This window comes from Neltuma alba, unplaced genomic scaffold (genome assembly GCF_004799145.2).
Source record: "Neltuma alba isolate B1F8T4 unplaced genomic scaffold, ASM479914v2 tig00012522_pilon, whole genome shotgun sequence".
In the NCBI taxonomy this organism is placed as follows: domain Eukaryota; kingdom Viridiplantae; phylum Streptophyta; class Magnoliopsida; order Fabales; family Fabaceae; genus Neltuma; species Neltuma alba.
Window position 1 is genome coordinate 251,944 of NW_021636989.1, and position 16,144 is coordinate 268,087.

General features: G+C 40.4%; 2 protein-coding genes and 1 pseudogene across 2 annotated transcripts; all 3 read left to right on the plus strand.

Moving 5' to 3' along the window:
- Positions 1 to 1,302: 1,302 nt before the first annotated feature.
- On the plus strand, positions 1,303 to 6,154 carry LOC114728169 (respiratory burst oxidase homolog protein B-like; annotated as a pseudogene).
- A 557-nt stretch (positions 6,155 to 6,711) lies between these two features.
- On the plus strand, positions 6,712 to 8,481 carry LOC114728213 (heavy metal-associated isoprenylated plant protein 36). Its single transcript, XM_028915089.1, is given in 4 exon segments — positions 6,712 to 6,964; positions 7,062 to 7,137; positions 7,388 to 8,110; positions 8,113 to 8,481. Coding segments are annotated over 4 exon segments (909 nt in total). The 5' UTR covers positions 6,712 to 6,895; the 3' UTR covers positions 8,154 to 8,481.
- Positions 8,482 to 10,726: 2,245 nt separating this feature from the next.
- LOC114728146 (cell cycle checkpoint control protein RAD9A) lies at positions 10,727 to 15,080 on the plus strand. Its single transcript, XM_028914997.1, has 10 exons — positions 10,727 to 10,880; positions 11,303 to 11,422; positions 11,498 to 11,606; positions 12,143 to 12,394; positions 12,461 to 12,573; positions 12,813 to 12,877; positions 13,738 to 13,982; positions 14,058 to 14,214; positions 14,590 to 14,630; positions 14,709 to 15,080. The coding sequence occupies exons 1-10, from the start codon at positions 10,776 to 10,778 to the stop codon at positions 14,849 to 14,851; spliced, it is 1,350 nt and encodes a 449-aa protein (XP_028770830.1). The 5' UTR covers positions 10,727 to 10,775; the 3' UTR covers positions 14,852 to 15,080.
- The last annotated feature ends 1,064 nt before the right edge of the window (positions 15,081 to 16,144 follow it).

A 16,144-nucleotide genomic window follows, 5' to 3' on the forward strand; every position in this document is an offset into this window, starting at 1 on the left:
GGAGGAGGGAGTGCCATGGTCAGTGATGAGTGAACAGAACGGTGGCACAACAAGGCGGTGTTATGGATTGCTGGGGTTTAAGGCAAGAGGCTGGGACAAGGAGAAAGGGGAAGAGATCTCGGCGATTTGGGGGGGGGAGAGGATTTTGATTTTCAGAAATGGGGGAGGAGGACCGAGGGGCTCAAGACCGGGTTGAACGAGGGAGGAAGAAAAAGTTTTTTTTTTTGCGTTTTTGAACCCAAACAACGCCGTTTTGTATGCTGGGCAACCAAAAAAATTTAAACCGGGTGAACCGCCCAACCGGTTTTTACCGGTTCGACCGGTTCCCCACCGGTTCACAACAGATCCGGTTTTTTCTCCAAACCAGACTGGACTGGGGACCGGTTCACCGGTTTTCCGGTTGAACCGGCCGGTCCAGTCCGGTTTTTTTCTCCTTGCTTAAAATGCGCTGTAATTTTGAGAAGCAGGTACATATTTTTGGGATGAGATGATCTGTCAGTTATTTTTAAAATATGGGAAAATATTATTACATCTGACTTGAGAATAAGGAATAAGGGAAACTGAATTTCAGGCAAAGAATTTAATTATTGGCAAATCCCCTAAAATTAAGTTATTACTAGCAGGCCTTTCGCGGAAACTTAATTGAAAAGGCAGAGAATAAGTTATAAAATTACTGTTTTGATTTACAAATGTCAGAGGAAGACTTAGAAATCATGGCATGGTAAAAAAAGAAAAAATCACACAAGTCCTCTCCCATGACCTGTAAGTTAGCTAATTACCCTATTTATTTGACACAAAAATTTTTACAAGACATATCAGTAATTAATATTTTTCTTGGTCTTCTACTCTTCTGCACGAGCTGCCCTGAGAATAAATTTAGAAACTACCATCATAGATAATTTAGAAGCCGGATTATTCTGTTAAAATAAAATTCGCAAAATTCAACCTTTAATTAAAAATACGGTAATTGCAATTTCTGGTTTTTGCTTAGTAAAATACCAAAAAAAAAAAACAGAGAGAGAGAGAGAGAGATTTTTAAAGAGAGGAAACGTGAATGAAAATTCAGAGCATGTTCTTTAGTGGGATTAATTTGAAGGAAAGAAAGAAGCGGCACCCCAACAACTCCCTCCGTCAACAACAAACAGGCATTAACAAATCACATAACCATTTCGCCTCGTCAAAACCACATACCCGCCCCTGGATTACTCTCCCCTTTTTTCTGACTTGTCCCCTTCCTCCATATCCTTTTTTACTCCCTTCTCAGCTTACTTTTTCCCACTCTCTCTATAAATATTCCTCGACTCTCCTCCCTTTTCCCTCCAATTTCTGAGCCCCACACCCCCTGATCATCCACTCTAACCTCTCCCTAGTTTCCCTTCCACATTGAACACTGGATCATATACTGCGTAGAAAGTCACAGAATCTGGATCATCATCAGCACCGAGAGCAATGGAGATTCAGGACAGCCAGCAGGAATCTTGGTCGGAGACGGAGACGAGCACGGGAGGCCGAAGCACTCCGGGAGGCTTCAGTGGGCCTCTTAGTGGTCCATTAGTGTCCACCAAGAGGAAGAATAAGAGATCAAAGAAGGATGAACAAGAGTACGTGGAAATAACGCTGGACGTGCGCGATGACTCTGTTTCCGTCCAAAACATACGTGGCGGGGATCCCGAGACGGCCATCCTGGCCAGCCGTCTCGAGAAGAGGCCTTCCTCTCTGGGCTCTCAGCTGTCCTTCAAATTGAGACAGGTCTCGCAGGAGCTCAGACGCATGACCTCTTCCAACAACAGGTTCGACAAGATGGACCGGACCAAGTCTGGAGCTGCTCGTGCCTTACAAGGACTCAAGTTCATTTCAAAGAGCATCGGATCCGACGACTGGTCGCCGGTGGAGCAGCGCTTTGACGAGTTAGCTGTTGATGGAAAACTTCCCAAAACCCGCTTTAGCCACTGCATAGGTATGGATAAACAGATCGGATGCTCCTGTTTCTCGCTCACCTTCAGTCATTTAAGCAGCTCCAGTATGATGCCTACTTTTCTTACTAGCTGGAAATTAACTTGCTTATGATCAGGAATGGAGTCCAGTGAGTTCGCTGGTGAATTATTCGATGCATTAGCTCGTCGCAGGGGCATTACCTCTGCTTCCATAACCAAGGATGAGTTACGAGAATTTTGGGAACAAATCACGAACCAGAGCTTTGATTCAAGGCTCCAGACCTTTTTCGACATGTAAGCTTTTTATTTTTGACCGCATTCTTCCTTCGAGCACTTAGTGAATATAACGAAGCAGGATATTATTAACAATATTATTATTGCTTAAACTGGGGAAGGGTGAGAGATTTTTTTGTCAGGACTCTGGATCGTCGTTAGGCGAAAAGAACAGTAGTCAAAATTAGTGTACTACTATAACTATATAGACAAAAGAAAAAAATATAAAAACAAAATTAGATTACTCTTGCTATTTTTCTGTACAGAAACACTGCTCAAAAGAGTTTCTTCGGCCGTGAACTCTTTTTAAGGTTTTATTTTGCCTTCGCAAGGGCAGGATGGCTAAACTACTCCGCGTAGGACAATGTAATGACATGGCATGTAAAGCCATACGTCAGAGGGTCAAAGAGTGCAGTTGTTGACTAAATTTTATATACCATTACCTAAAGAAAAAGTGCAAGGTAAATTGACTGGTAAGCCCTCGAGCTGGTCTTGTAATGAGGGCGAAGGCTTTGAATATGTAACAAACAGGCCAATAAATATGAAACAGAATGACGATTGACGAATCGAGTATGGGTTGAGTGGAGGGGTGAAATTTATGTAGCTAGACAGCGACAACTTTTGAAAAAGGAACTATACGGCGGAATCTGTAAGTCAAAATAATTAGGTAAAAAAAAAAAGGGCCAAAAGGAATTAGGTAAAAAGGATAACTGCCAGATGTCAAATTCGGGACACATGCAATTTCATTCGTTATTTCACTAACTTAATACAGTTATTCGACAATATGCCAGGGTGGACAAGAATGCGGACGGACGAATAACGGAGGAAGAAGTGAAAGAGGTGAGATTTATCACGAAAAGAGAACCAAAAAAAAAAAATGCAAGTCATATAAGTTCAACTGCTGATTTTCCTGGATCCTCAGCGAGTAACATTATTGAACAAACACGGTGCAGATTATCGGCTTAAGCGCTTCCGCGAATAAGCTGTCAAAAATACAAGATCGCGTGGAAGAATACGCTGCACTGATTATGGAGGAACTGGACCCCAACAATCTGGGATACATCGAGGTATCCATGTTTTACTGGGATTATTACTATTATTGGGCTGGCTGAAGTAGAGGCCCAACAGAATTTCACAGTTGATGCGTTGCAGGTGTACAACTTGGAAATGCTGCTCCTGCAAGCGCCAGCAAAGTCGGCGCACTTAACGTCGGGAAGTAGAGTAATGAGCCAGATGCTGAGCCAGAAGCTAGTGCCGACGAAAGAGAGCAACCCCATCAAGAGGTTGCTTCGACGGCTGAGGTACTTCGTGGAGGACAATTGGAAACGTATTTGGGTGATAGCGTTGTGGGTTTCCATATGCGCCGCCCTTTTTGCCTGGAAATTCGTACAGTACAAGCACCGGGCTGTGTTCCACGTCATGGGCTACTGTGTTTCAACCGCCAAAGGTGGCGCCGAGACTCTCAAGTTCAACATGGCCCTCATCCTGTTACCTGTTTGCAGAAACACCATTACTTGGCTTCGAAGCAGGCCCAAGCTAGGCGCCATCATTCCCTTTGACGACAACATTAATTTTCACAAGGTACTTCCCACAATGCTACTTCATCTGATGGTACATAATAATTATTTAATTACACTGCTCATTTTCAATAATACCGTGGGCGTCTATCCGTTTATGAAGGTGATAGCCTTCGGCGTTGCAATTGGGGTCGGGCTGCACGTGATACCGCATCTCACCTGCGACTTTCCGAGGTTATTGCATGCCACGGACTCCGAGTATGAGCCCATGAAGCAATTTTTTGGGGATAAGAGGCCCAACAATTACTGGTGGTTCGTTAAAGGGACTGAGGGTTGGACCGGGTTGGTAATGCTCGTACTTATGGCCATAGCCTACATTTTGGCCCAACCTTGGTTTCGCCGGAATAGGCTAAACCTCCCCACAACTATCAAAAAGCTCACCGGCTTCAATGCTTTTTGGTACTCCCACCATCTCTTCGTCATCGTCTACGTGCTTTTCATCATTCATGGATACTTCCTTTACCTCTCCAAGAAGTGGTACAAGAGAACGGTAAGGGTCGACAACCTTCCCTTTGTGTTTTGCTTGAAATCTTCTTCCAATCCTTTGCTGGTTTTGCTGATGCAAAATTTCTCGGCGCAGACATGGATGTATCTCGCCGTTCCAATGTTACTGTACGCATGCGAACGACTGATTCGTGCTTTTAGGTCGGGCTACAAAACTGTGAGAATTTTGAAGGTACATTTAATTTAGTTAAAAAAATCCCTATGTTTTGATTTCGGTTTTCTGGTGGCGTTTTTAATGACTTAATTCTTCTCTGAAAACTCAGGTTGCAGTTTACCCGGGGAATGTATTGGCGTTGCACATGTCTAAACCACAAGGGTTTAAGTACACCAGTGGCCAATACATTTACGTCAACTGCTCAGATGTCTCCCCATTTCAATGGTATGTTAATCATATACGATATATTTATTTAAGTCTAAAATCGGGGTAATACGAGGATACTGGCTAAGTTTCATTTACGTGGCATTTGCAGGCATCCCTTTTCTATTACATCAGCTCCAGGAGATGACTACGTTAGCATTCACATTCGGACTTTGGGTGACTGGACATCGCAGCTCAGAGCTGTTTTCGCCAAGGTAAACCTTAATGCACACAACTGTTTTTGGAAAAAGGGAAGTTGGTGTTAGTTGAACTGGTCAACTGGACATATATTTCCTCAAATATCTTTGATAACTAAATTCCCGTTCTCCACGTGATTGATGCAGGCATGCCAGCCAGCAAATGATGGCCAAAGTGGTCTCCTACGTGCTGACATGTTACAAGGAAACAACAAACCCAGGTCAGCCATCTGTAATGTCGTTTCAAAGATATAACTAGCTAGAAAGCTATATGCTTGTCAAAAATGACTTCTCGCTGACTCCGTCGAAACTCACTTGTCAATTGCAGGATGCCGAGGCTCTTGATTGATGGCCCTTACGGAGCTCCGGCACAAGACTACAAAAAACTATGAAGTCCTCCTTCTTGTGGGCCTTGGAATTGGTGCGACCCCTTTGATCAGCATACTCAAAGACGTGCTAAACAACATTAAGCAGCAGAGTGACACGGAAGAAGGAACGGTAGAGAATGGGTTTAGGAGCCACAAGAGGAAACCTTTCGTCACCAAGAGGGCCTATTTCTATTGGGTCACTCGTGAGCAAGGTTCCTTCGAGTGGTTTAAGGGCGTGATGAACGAGATTACAGAGAACGACAATGATGGTGTGATCGAGCTTCATAACTATTGCACGAGCGTCTATGAAGAAGGAGATGCTCGATCGGCACTGATCACAATGCTTCAATCTCTCCACCATGCTAAAAATGGCGTTGACATAGTTTCAGGAACAAGGGTCAAAACCCATTTTGCTAGACCTAATTGGCGTAATGTCTTTAAGCATGTGGCCCTCAAGCACCCTGACCAAACAGTCGGTGAGTATTGATTCTACCCTTTGATTTCTGAAATCCATATTCTGCAACTAATTGCTTCTTTTTGCGTCTAATGCTGGTTATTCCTCGACTTATTTCCAATTTTCTCATGTGTACTTTCAGGTGTTTTTTACTGTGGGGCGCATGGATTAGTTGGGGATCTAAGAAGGCTTTCTCAGGACTTTTCCAGGAAAACCTCAACCAAGTTTGATTTTCACAAGGAGAACTTTTAGATTCTTTTCTACTAGTTCGAAATTTTATCAATTGTATTATATGTTATATAGAATCAGTGTAATTTTTGTCCTTCTCTTTCGCGTGAGGATTGTTGATGCATGTTTATTACAGGTAGTAGATCAAAGGCTGTATTTTAAACATAGGTTTGTCAAGTATTTGCATTCACTTCCAGGGAACGTGAAGTGATGCTGTTGTAAGCTTTCATACGATCAAAAAGAATCAAGTAGCTATTGCCCCGTAGAAAACTTCCATACTCGAGATTGAAAATGTGTAGCCACAGAAGGCACAAAATATTAAAAGAAGTTGGTTTCAGTTATACAAAGGCCATTGGAACTAGTCTTCCTGGCTCTGAAGATGAAATCGTAAGAGTCACAATGGGTAATCAGTTGATCAAAGCAACATAGGTACGAGTTGCTTTGGTAATAGGCAAGAGAACCTTGCGCGCTTCTATTTGACGCTCATAAGAATACGATGTAATTGCTATTGGACTGCGAAAAACATCAAAATTACTATTGGTATTTGAGATTCTAGTATTATACGAAGCTAACACGAAATTACTAGACTCCTTATTTAATTAACACTGTTTTCTGTGACAAATGGAGGAACGTTATACAAAAAAAATCAATCAAGGGGAATCAGACACTGGCCAGCAGAAGAAGGAAAAAGTGTGATGAGGCATCAAATGCTAAATTGATGGTGACAGGTGTCCACAACACAAAAACTTGCAATAAAATTTAATGTCATCAAACTTGTCCACATCCCGCTATTTTGAGACCGAACTCTCTGGTCTACTCTGTTTTCCTCCCACTGCCACCTTACCAAGGCCCTTCTTTTCATAACCACCTTCCTTTTGTGTTTTTTGTTTCAGGCCAATATCTTAAGGCCTTGTTTGCTTGCTTTTTTAAGCATTCCCATCCCATCAATTTCAGACAACCCTTCCCCCAGGCGGAAGTCTAGTTTATATATCAGAAGTTCGAATGGCTGCGACAGAGACAAAAGTAGTGGAGGTGAAAGAAGTGGATGAACAGATAGAGCTCAAATGCAAGGCAAGGCACTGTTCAGTTAACATTATGGTTCATTCATCTTTTTAATCAATTGTCGAGTGTATCAGGCTCTGAACATTTTCCTTCTGCATGTACACAGACATACGTGTTGAAGGTCTCCATTCACTGCGAAGGCTGCAAAAGGAAAGTTAAGAAAATACTGCAGAGTATAGATGGTATTACTACTAATCTTTAAAGTCTCTTTTTTCCATCTTTTTTTCCCTCAGGTCCATCGTGGTGCTTCTCATTTAATTTCTTCCAAACATTAAATTCCTATGCAACTTACTCTTCTAAGCTTCTCCAATCCAGCTTTTACATAACTTTTGTTTATGATAGTTTTTTTTTTTTTTGGGGGGGGGTTCTGGTGGACAATTCTCGTTTTACATGATATGTCAAGTTTCTCCTCATGACTGCCCTGAGGTTCAGGTGTTTACGACATAAACATCGATTTGAGGAAACAGAAAGTCACGGTAAAGGGCAACGTAGACGGCAAGACGCTGATAAAGAAGCTAACAAAATCAGGGAAGCATGCAGAGTTGTGGCCTGAAAAGTCCGCTTCAAAAAAGAAAAAGCAAGGGAAATCTGAGAACCAAGAGAAACAGAACAACCCCGAGAGCAGAGAAGACAGCAACCAAGACGATGATGAAAGAGAAGGCGGTGTACAGTTTCAAGAACCAATAACAGAGGTGAAGCAGGTTGTGACTGTATCGGGCGGTAACCAGCCCCCACTGCCGGGTGGCAACGAAAATGAAGCAGGGAACGAGAGAAGTGACGGTGGAAAGAAAAAGAAGAAGAAAAAGAAGAAGAAGGGGAATAACAGTGGAACCGGGGGCGGTGAACGTTCTGGCGATGCACCGGCGAATCAGGGACAGGTTCAAGTACTGGAAGCGGTCCCAATTCCAAGCACAGGCAATCAGAATCTTCCAGGTCATGACATTGGCCATCATTACCCACCACATCATTACCATGCACCACCAGCGTATACGGGGAACTGTCACACGACATATGCCGGCAACAGCTACAGCACAGCGAATTATAACCCCAAAGGATCGTATTCGTGCGCCCACGTACATCCAAGCGACGAGACGGGAATGGAGCCTTCGCCGTACGATTCCGAACCGTATACATTGCGGCCGTCGGATTCTTTTGAGTTCTTAGCGACGACAATCCGAACGGATGCGCAGTCATGTGAGTACGATCGCCAAGCGTGAGGGGTGATTTTGTAGTAACAAGTAGATGTAGAAGAACACAATACGGATTTAGTGTAGTTTAATTAAAAAGGAGGGTCCTTTTTTTTTTCTGTAGGTAGAATTTTTATCTTAATGATCCTACAGTGTATGCGACTCTTTCTCCGGTGCTTAACCTGCCCCTTGTGTGTGAGGGTGTTTACCTAAAGTTTACATAATTTTTCTGACTTGGAGACTAAAAGGGATCGTGAATGTGTGGTACGCATATGTGCTTTGTATCATACTTTGTTTTTAGGCCGGGAGTGCTTCGTATTGTGCTGGTTATATCTAAAACAGAGACCTCAATCAGATGATGCTCCGTTTCATATACATACATACATATATATTCCATGAATCACTTTGATTTTTGCGGGTGTCTAGATGCTGGTCGGGCCAAGCATGATAAAAAGATAAAAAGCAAGGGAAGCATTGTAAAAGAAGAGTGGAGGGACACGTGTCAAGATAGCTAAAGTTGTTGAAAGATGGAACAATAAAAGTGGGCCCTCAGTGCATAAAGAGGCAAGTTGAGAGGTGGAAGTGGATTTTGAAGCACGGGGGCGGATCAAGTGCTACCAAATGGTGAGAGGGGTCTTTAATTAATATATAATTCACGAGACGGCCTCTTCAAAGTGTGGGGTGTGGACATTCCTCGAGTCTGGTCAATTATATATGCGTCTCCAAACAGTGCATGGTAGTGGCAAAATTCAGACCAAGTGGTGAATGCATGCAAGTGATTGGATTTGGAAAGCGGTGGATCAGTGAGGAAGCTAGCGAGCATTGTGAAGAAAAAAAAGAGGAAAAAAAGTGGACCGTATCAGCTCTATAAAAGAATCCGGGAAAGTTTTCAAGTGGTGTCTGGTTCAATCAGCAAGCATGCATATCCAAACAAGCATATTCTCATTTGAGAGAAACGCACAATTTACGCCTTGCACTTGTGGGAACCTGATTCTTCCCATCCAAGGCTTCCCCACCCCGACCTTCTCCCATCAGATTTTTTTTCTTTAACCATAATAAGATACTGGTTATACTCCCTCCGACGGCCTCCGGTGAAATTTATCTCACTTTAAATAAAAGATTTCAATTTATTTTATCTCTTCGGCGACTCACTGTTATAACTGGCGTCATTATGTTAATACTTCTATATTTTTATTGAATAATTTATAGTTAGTGACATGATTATATTAATACCGTTATTTGAAAAGATATCTTAGCATCGTCATGGTCTATACATCCAAGCATCTTCATTATTCATCATACTTGTTTATAAAAAAATTTATTAATACATGTGTGCGCGTCGATAATATTGTAATTGTTTGAGGGCTTGGTATTGCTTTTTACAATAAAATACAGATCACACAATAATTTTGGTTTCTTTAGAATGGTTTATAAGTAATATTTTAATCGTTATTTATAAAATATGAAGTAAATATATAAGAAGAATTATATCTAAACTTACATGAGATGTACTTACAAGTGTTTTAAAACATTTTTTCAAATACACTCTTTGTAAGTGGGTGTCATGGTATAATTTTAAGAACTTATCCGCATGTGCATCCATACTAGCTAAGCTACTAAAGGATACCGGATCTATTTCACCAAAAAAAAAAAAAAACCGGATCTAACAATAAAATTAGGATTTTGAAATATATGGGCACTAAAATATAATTAAATCAACAGGCAGCATCAAATTCAAGGGAGAGGTTTGGCTTCCTTTCTATTTATTATCTATACCGTTAGATCAACATTCAATGGTTGAGATTTAACGCTCTATAATAGTATTATTATAACATTGATCAAACAACAAATATATATATATTGAAGTAGTTAGAAATTAATGTGCATAACTGTAGATTTTTTTTAAAAATATTTTATAATTCTTTTATTTTTTTCATGATATTTTTATTATTTAATAGTATAATAATACTATTATAGTGTATTAAATCTTATTCATTAGATGTTAATCTAATGGTAGGGATAATAAATGCAGGTATTTCTCTCCCCCAAATGGAGGGCGTCATTCGAATGGTTGGAAAAAAGGGTGCATTCGGATTAAAGCAGGGGAAAATAAATTAAAAAAAATTTATAGATATGATTACGGGCATAATAAATTCTATTAACGTACTTCAGCAAAAAAAAAAAAATTCTGTTAACGCAATGAGGACTGGATTTTAAAAAAAAAATAAATTTAGAGACAAGATTGAAAATATTTACTAAATGATTAGAGTTAAAATTATTTTTATGTATAAATTATTAAAAAGAACACGGGGAGTCGAAGAGACATCCCAAAAACTGAGTATTAAACGTTTCTGACGGCATATTATTGCTCAGACAGTGACCATTGATTAGCAGCTCATGATTGTTGGCCAAAAAAAAAAACACAGCCCGTGATTAAATTAAGATTTTTGCTTAAAAACAAATTGTTCAAATTATTCTTTTCTACTTAGTTATAAATTCACTCGCCAAGTCGAACAGCAGACGGTGCTGGATGCCTGGATCCGGGTCCAGGACGTTACCGTAATTTAACCGTTCCCGCCAAGGAGCCAGCCCTAATTTGGATCATCCTTCCCGCGACTCCCAGAGGTCGGTTAATGGAGTTCGCGTTGAGTGACAACGCCCTGAAAACCTTTGCTCGCTGCGTCACTTGTCTCGCCCGCATCGGAAATGAGCTTTCTATTCAAGCCTCCTCCTCTCAGGTACTTCAATTTCTCTCGCTTTCCCTATCTCTTTTTCTTTCTCCCAGTAACTCATCTCTACTTCTCATCATCACTCGCGCTCGCATAGGCTCAGACCAATGCTGACCATCCCATTTATTCGTGAGTTTTATTTGATTACAATCCAGGATGAGTTTTTGGGTTACTCTACCACTCTTCGGTTGGCCCACTAGTTTTTTTTTTTTTTCCCCAGCAGAAAATCTCATTTGTAGACCTCATTGTTGCGCGTTAATAAAACCATCTACCTCTTCCTTTTAAGTCCGAGTCTTATATAAACGACTCAGGCATTCAGAATAAGCACAATTAGTATTTCAGGCCAGGCAAGTGACGTGGTGATTGCCGGCTATAATTGCCTATTTGACTGTTTCTCTTTCTTTCTCCCCCTTTCTATTCCCTGCTTACAGCTTGTTTTCCACGCTCTCAATTCATCGCGATCAGCATATCAATCCATTACCTTCAAACCAGGCTTCTTTGATGTCTACACAGTATCGGGAAACCTGGCGCAATTTAGTGTACTTTTGAAGGTGGGAGAGAGATGGTATTTCGTCACTTAGTTTCAGCTTATCTCGGAATTTTTATCATTGACATACGTTGGCCAGGCTATTTGTTCAGTTTTCAGGACCCCTATAACAAATATTGATCGTTTAACAGTGAGACTGCCTGGTCCTGACGCTTCTAAAGTGCAGTGGATACTGGAATGCTGCAATGGTAAAATCCAGATTCACTGCCTGTATGCATGCTTTCTTTTGTCATTTAGTCTGACTACTACCATGAATAAATTTATGGCATCTAACAGCAACTCTCCCTATAACAAGTTTTGGAATGCAGCTGGTTCGCTTTTGGATTTGAAGTTATCTAATCTGCACTCCTAACTAGATTATCACTGTTGAAAGTAAACTCCTTCTTGACACTGATTACAGGATTTCCTTTAAGTAGAAAAACTGTGACGTTAAAGTAGGCTCAGCCTTATCTAGCACGTCAACCGTGTCCATTTTTGTTTAAACACCCCCCCCCTGCCAATTGCCACAAGCTTAGGGTTATTTTCTGAGTTATGACAAAACGTACTTCCTATTGGGAAGCTTTGAAGCACTTCAGCAATATGATTGTTTTCAATCTGTATATTAGCCAATTCAACTCAAAATCAACTGAAGGCTTAGGTGATATAGTGGGCGTTTTGATTCGAGTGTCTATCGATGTTCCATGTAGAGCAGGGGCTTGAAAGTTCTCCTTTTTATTGACTGCAGGTATGAGGAAAACCTATTGGATTACATGCAATACCGAATCTGACATACAGCACTTATCCCTTGATAGGCAAAAATTCCCAAGTAACTTTGTTGTGAGGCCTCAAATTCTCAACAGATTACTAGCTAATTTTCAGTCATCTCTCCAAGAGATTACCATCATCGCAACAGAACCATCCTCGTTACCTTCTGATGCTGCAAGTGAAATTGGTGGAAAGGCTGTTGAACTTCGAAGTTATTTGGACCCAACCAAAGGTAAATACGTTCTGTGGATGGCTTTATGAAACATATTATTATTTATTCATTAGGTCCTTTTGACAGATAATGACTCATTGCTACACACCCAGTTGTGGATTGATCCTAAAGAGGAATTTTTACAGTATATTCATAATGGAGACCCTGTTGATGTGACTTTCAGTGTAAAAGAACTGAAGGTAAAGCATGTGAAGCTATCTTATTGGGCTGACAGGTCATGTATAAATAAGTCTACTTACTGTTGGATAAGGCTCGTTGTCACTTGACATGCTGATTTTTACTATTAATGCCTTCTTCTTCTTCTTCTTCTTTTTTTCCCGCTTTTTGTTTTTGGGTAACCTTTCTCTCTTCCCTTCCTACTGTATATGAAAAATGTAAATTGCTTTTATGGGCATGATCTTCTTTTGTCATACTGCAGGCTTTTCTTTCATTCTGTGAAGGCTGTGAAGTTGACATCCATTTACATTTTGAGAAAGCTGGAGAGTAAGATGCATTCTGAAATTGAACCAACCGTTATCGTCTTTATTTGCTTCCCTTACCCCCCCCCCCCCCAAAAAAAAAAGAGTTGAACTTCTTTTATATAAACGGTCTAGAGTTTATGATGAGTGTGGATGACAACACGTTTCACGACTCCAACAAACTCCAAATGTGGTTTGCTGCTAGGATTATCTTCCCAATTCATAAAGAGGGGTAAAATTTGTGCAGACATTTCTTGTAGTGTTTTATGATGCTAGTTAATGATGGAGATGAAAGAGGATGGGATGCAAGTGGAATAGTTTCCCTTGATGGAATTTTTAAGCTTATGGAGAAGAACTGTCTTACTTCCTTCTCGCCCCCAAATCCTTCCATTTTATTTAGAACAGAGTGGGGCATAAGAAAGAAATGATCTTATCTTTTTTCTTAAAAACTCGTAGATTACTATCTAATCATAAACACAATTGATTAGAAAAATTTTATAAGGGTTGTTCTGGAACTTCAAACTTACCTTCACTTCTTTATCTCGTTAATCCTTCAAGCAGTAGGATGGAATTTCCTCTCCTTGCCATCACTTTCCTTTTCATTTCATTCTCTCTTCTATTCTTCCAAACATAGCTTTGATGTCCTAGTGGGATAGACATTGTTGATGTAAATTATAAACCTATTATCTTGCTTCTCGTGTTTTATGCTAGTATCTGCCAAGATACTAGTATTTGACAACCTGATGTTACCCTATTCTTTAATTAGATGCGGGACTCATGCATTGCATAGAGTCTAGAAATGAGCTACACTTATACAGCCTATGAATAGTATGGCTTATCAAAGTTTTTATATTCTATACTGATAATAATGCTTATGGGTTGCAGGCCTGTTTTAATGGCACCTAAATTTGGTTTGGAAGATGGGCCTGATTCAAATTTTGACGTCACACTTGTCTTGGCAACCATGTTGGTATCTCAGCTACATGAAGATGCCTCAGAAGTTCCACAGGCATCTACCAGAATCCATGCTCAAACTGAAAAGGGTGGATCTCATGTGCGGCAAGAAAATTGTAAAACAAATGTATCTGAGCTTCCATCTGATCACACCCGTATATGGTCTGACCTATCAGGCAAGTTAAATATCATGATTTGAATGACATGGAATAGAATCCCAACTCTCATTTGCTTTGGGTTCTTTGGGGCAGGAAGTGCAACTAAAAATACTAGTGGTATGGAGGAAAGACAGGCACAAAGAGAAAAATTTTTGAATGATAATGAACAGAGGGAGATTCAAAGGATTGTTACAATGCAGATTTCAGAAGTAGCATCAGCCGCAAGAAATAATTTTGTTGAGAACAATTCGTATCCTCAATGCTAGTGTTGCCTCTGTTTCTATCCATTAATATCTGAAGCATCACCGTTTATTGTCTCACTCAATATTAGGGGCAGTTTAAAGGGACCTCAAAGAAGACCCTAAGAATGAAGACTTTGTTGAGTTTATGCATTGCAATGCTCGCATTGAATGCAATTTCTTACTGACGGCCAAAAAAAAGAATGCAATTTCTTACTGCATTATTCTGTTGGGTTTATTCATTGAAATGCTTGCATTGAATGCAGTTCCTTACTGCATTATTCTCTCTTAGATGTTGTAGACTGTTAAAAGGACTGCTGGTAACTTTAGCATGCATTGTCATTTGACAAATTGTCAAATTTAATGTACCTTGACTGATGAATTAGCTACCATCCAACTGAGAAAGATCGTGTCCAAGAAGGTCAAGGTGAGCTGACTCCACTTGTCAATGGGCTTACTTCATTGCTGCACTTGCCATATCTAAATAATGAAACTCTTCTTCCAGATGGGATGCAAGGCAATGGTCAAGGCTTTTCTCAGCATCACCCTAGCAATTGGGTAGAATCTGAAGAGGATGATAATGATGATGATGGGGATGAGAACGAGCAGTATGTTCAGTCAACACCAACATATTATGAGGAATCATAACATTGATCAAACTCTATTGATTGTTCTCTTTCCTCTGTAAGTATTCTTGCCAATTCTGGTCACCGTGATTTTCAATGGATTGGACATGAGCAGAAGGCACCCCTTCTTGCAGCTTGTAAATCATGGGCTTCGGGTGGCTTAAGACTTGTGGTAAGCGTAAATGTGTTAAAATGTACTGAAATTATCGGACACCCTCCCGTTTTTCTAATACATGCATTTTTTTTTATAAATATTGAGGCATTTTATCAAAATTTTTATCGAAGTAATCATAGGTTCGCCCTTCTCTATATTACAACTTCAAGATAATTGATCGTGTATTTTAAGGCATATTTCAAAGTAAGTGCTTCCTTCTAAGATTGTGACGTAATCTCATATTAATAAATTCTTACTGATTCCTCGCCTTCGAAATACATGCTTCTTTGAAGATAAACGAGTCTCCAGGAGTGTGATAGTTGATAGGCGAAATGGGAGATGCTAGCAAGACCAGAATAGGTGAAAAGGAGATAGAAGAGTAGGATAGGCATAGATTTGAAAAGAGCTTAACTCGGGAGCAGAGGAGATCGAGTTAAAAACACAAACGGACGCTTAAGAATCTGATTTAGCTATTGAGGGCAAGAACGCACTGCGACGATGGCGATTTGAAGCCAAACACTTGCTAGCTTGCATACACGCTTCGGCTAAAGAGAAAAGACTGAAAACAAACAACAAAAGACACGGGAGAAAGGAGGCAAATTTGGATAGGTGAATTTTTTTTTTTTTTTGGTGGTATTAGATACTGGTAATGGTAAATGCAACATAACTCTGAAAGCACCAAAAATTGGCTTTGGGTTTTAACTTGACTTTCTAATGCTACCTAAACATGATCTAAGCCTCAAATTGAAATTTTAGGCTTTCAACGTAGCTCTTGGAGGATCAAATCACATTCAGAACAGGCTCTTTGTAAGATGGTTGGGTCACACGGAATTGAGCCTGGGACCTGACGTGAATTGGCCACACATGAATTCATCAACAACATCATGAGCCTACCAGCCCCAAACCTACCATTGTGTCCAGGGCGAGAGCCTGCAATGGTAATTCAAATATCTCGGATGGGCGAAGGCCGGTCTGGGGACCCCATAAGCGACTCCTCAGTGCAAAGATAATTGGGAATCCCATAAGCGGTTCCTCTGCCTCGCATTCTCTGTAAACCACAGTTGGCTCTATACAAATCTAGCCGTCAATCCTCCCTTTTCTTTCCGTATCATATGGTATTTCGATAAAAATAAAAACAGAAAAAGAAAAGGTCACACTTAG

What these genes read in the sequence shown, in the direction of transcription:
- LOC114728146 (XM_028914997.1), top strand. Translation starts at nt 10,776, where the DNA reads ATGGAGTTCGCGTTGAGTGACAACGCCCTGAAAACCTTTGCTCGCTGC. An exon ending in TTATTTGGACCCAACCAAAG is followed by an intron (nt 12,395 to 12,460) that starts GTAAATACGTTC and finishes TCCTTTTGACAG; the next exon opens with ATAATGACTCATTGCTACAC. An exon ending in TCAGTGTAAAAGAACTGAAG is followed by an intron (nt 12,574 to 12,812) that starts GTAAAGCATGTG and finishes GTCATACTGCAG; the next exon opens with GCTTTTCTTTCATTCTGTGA.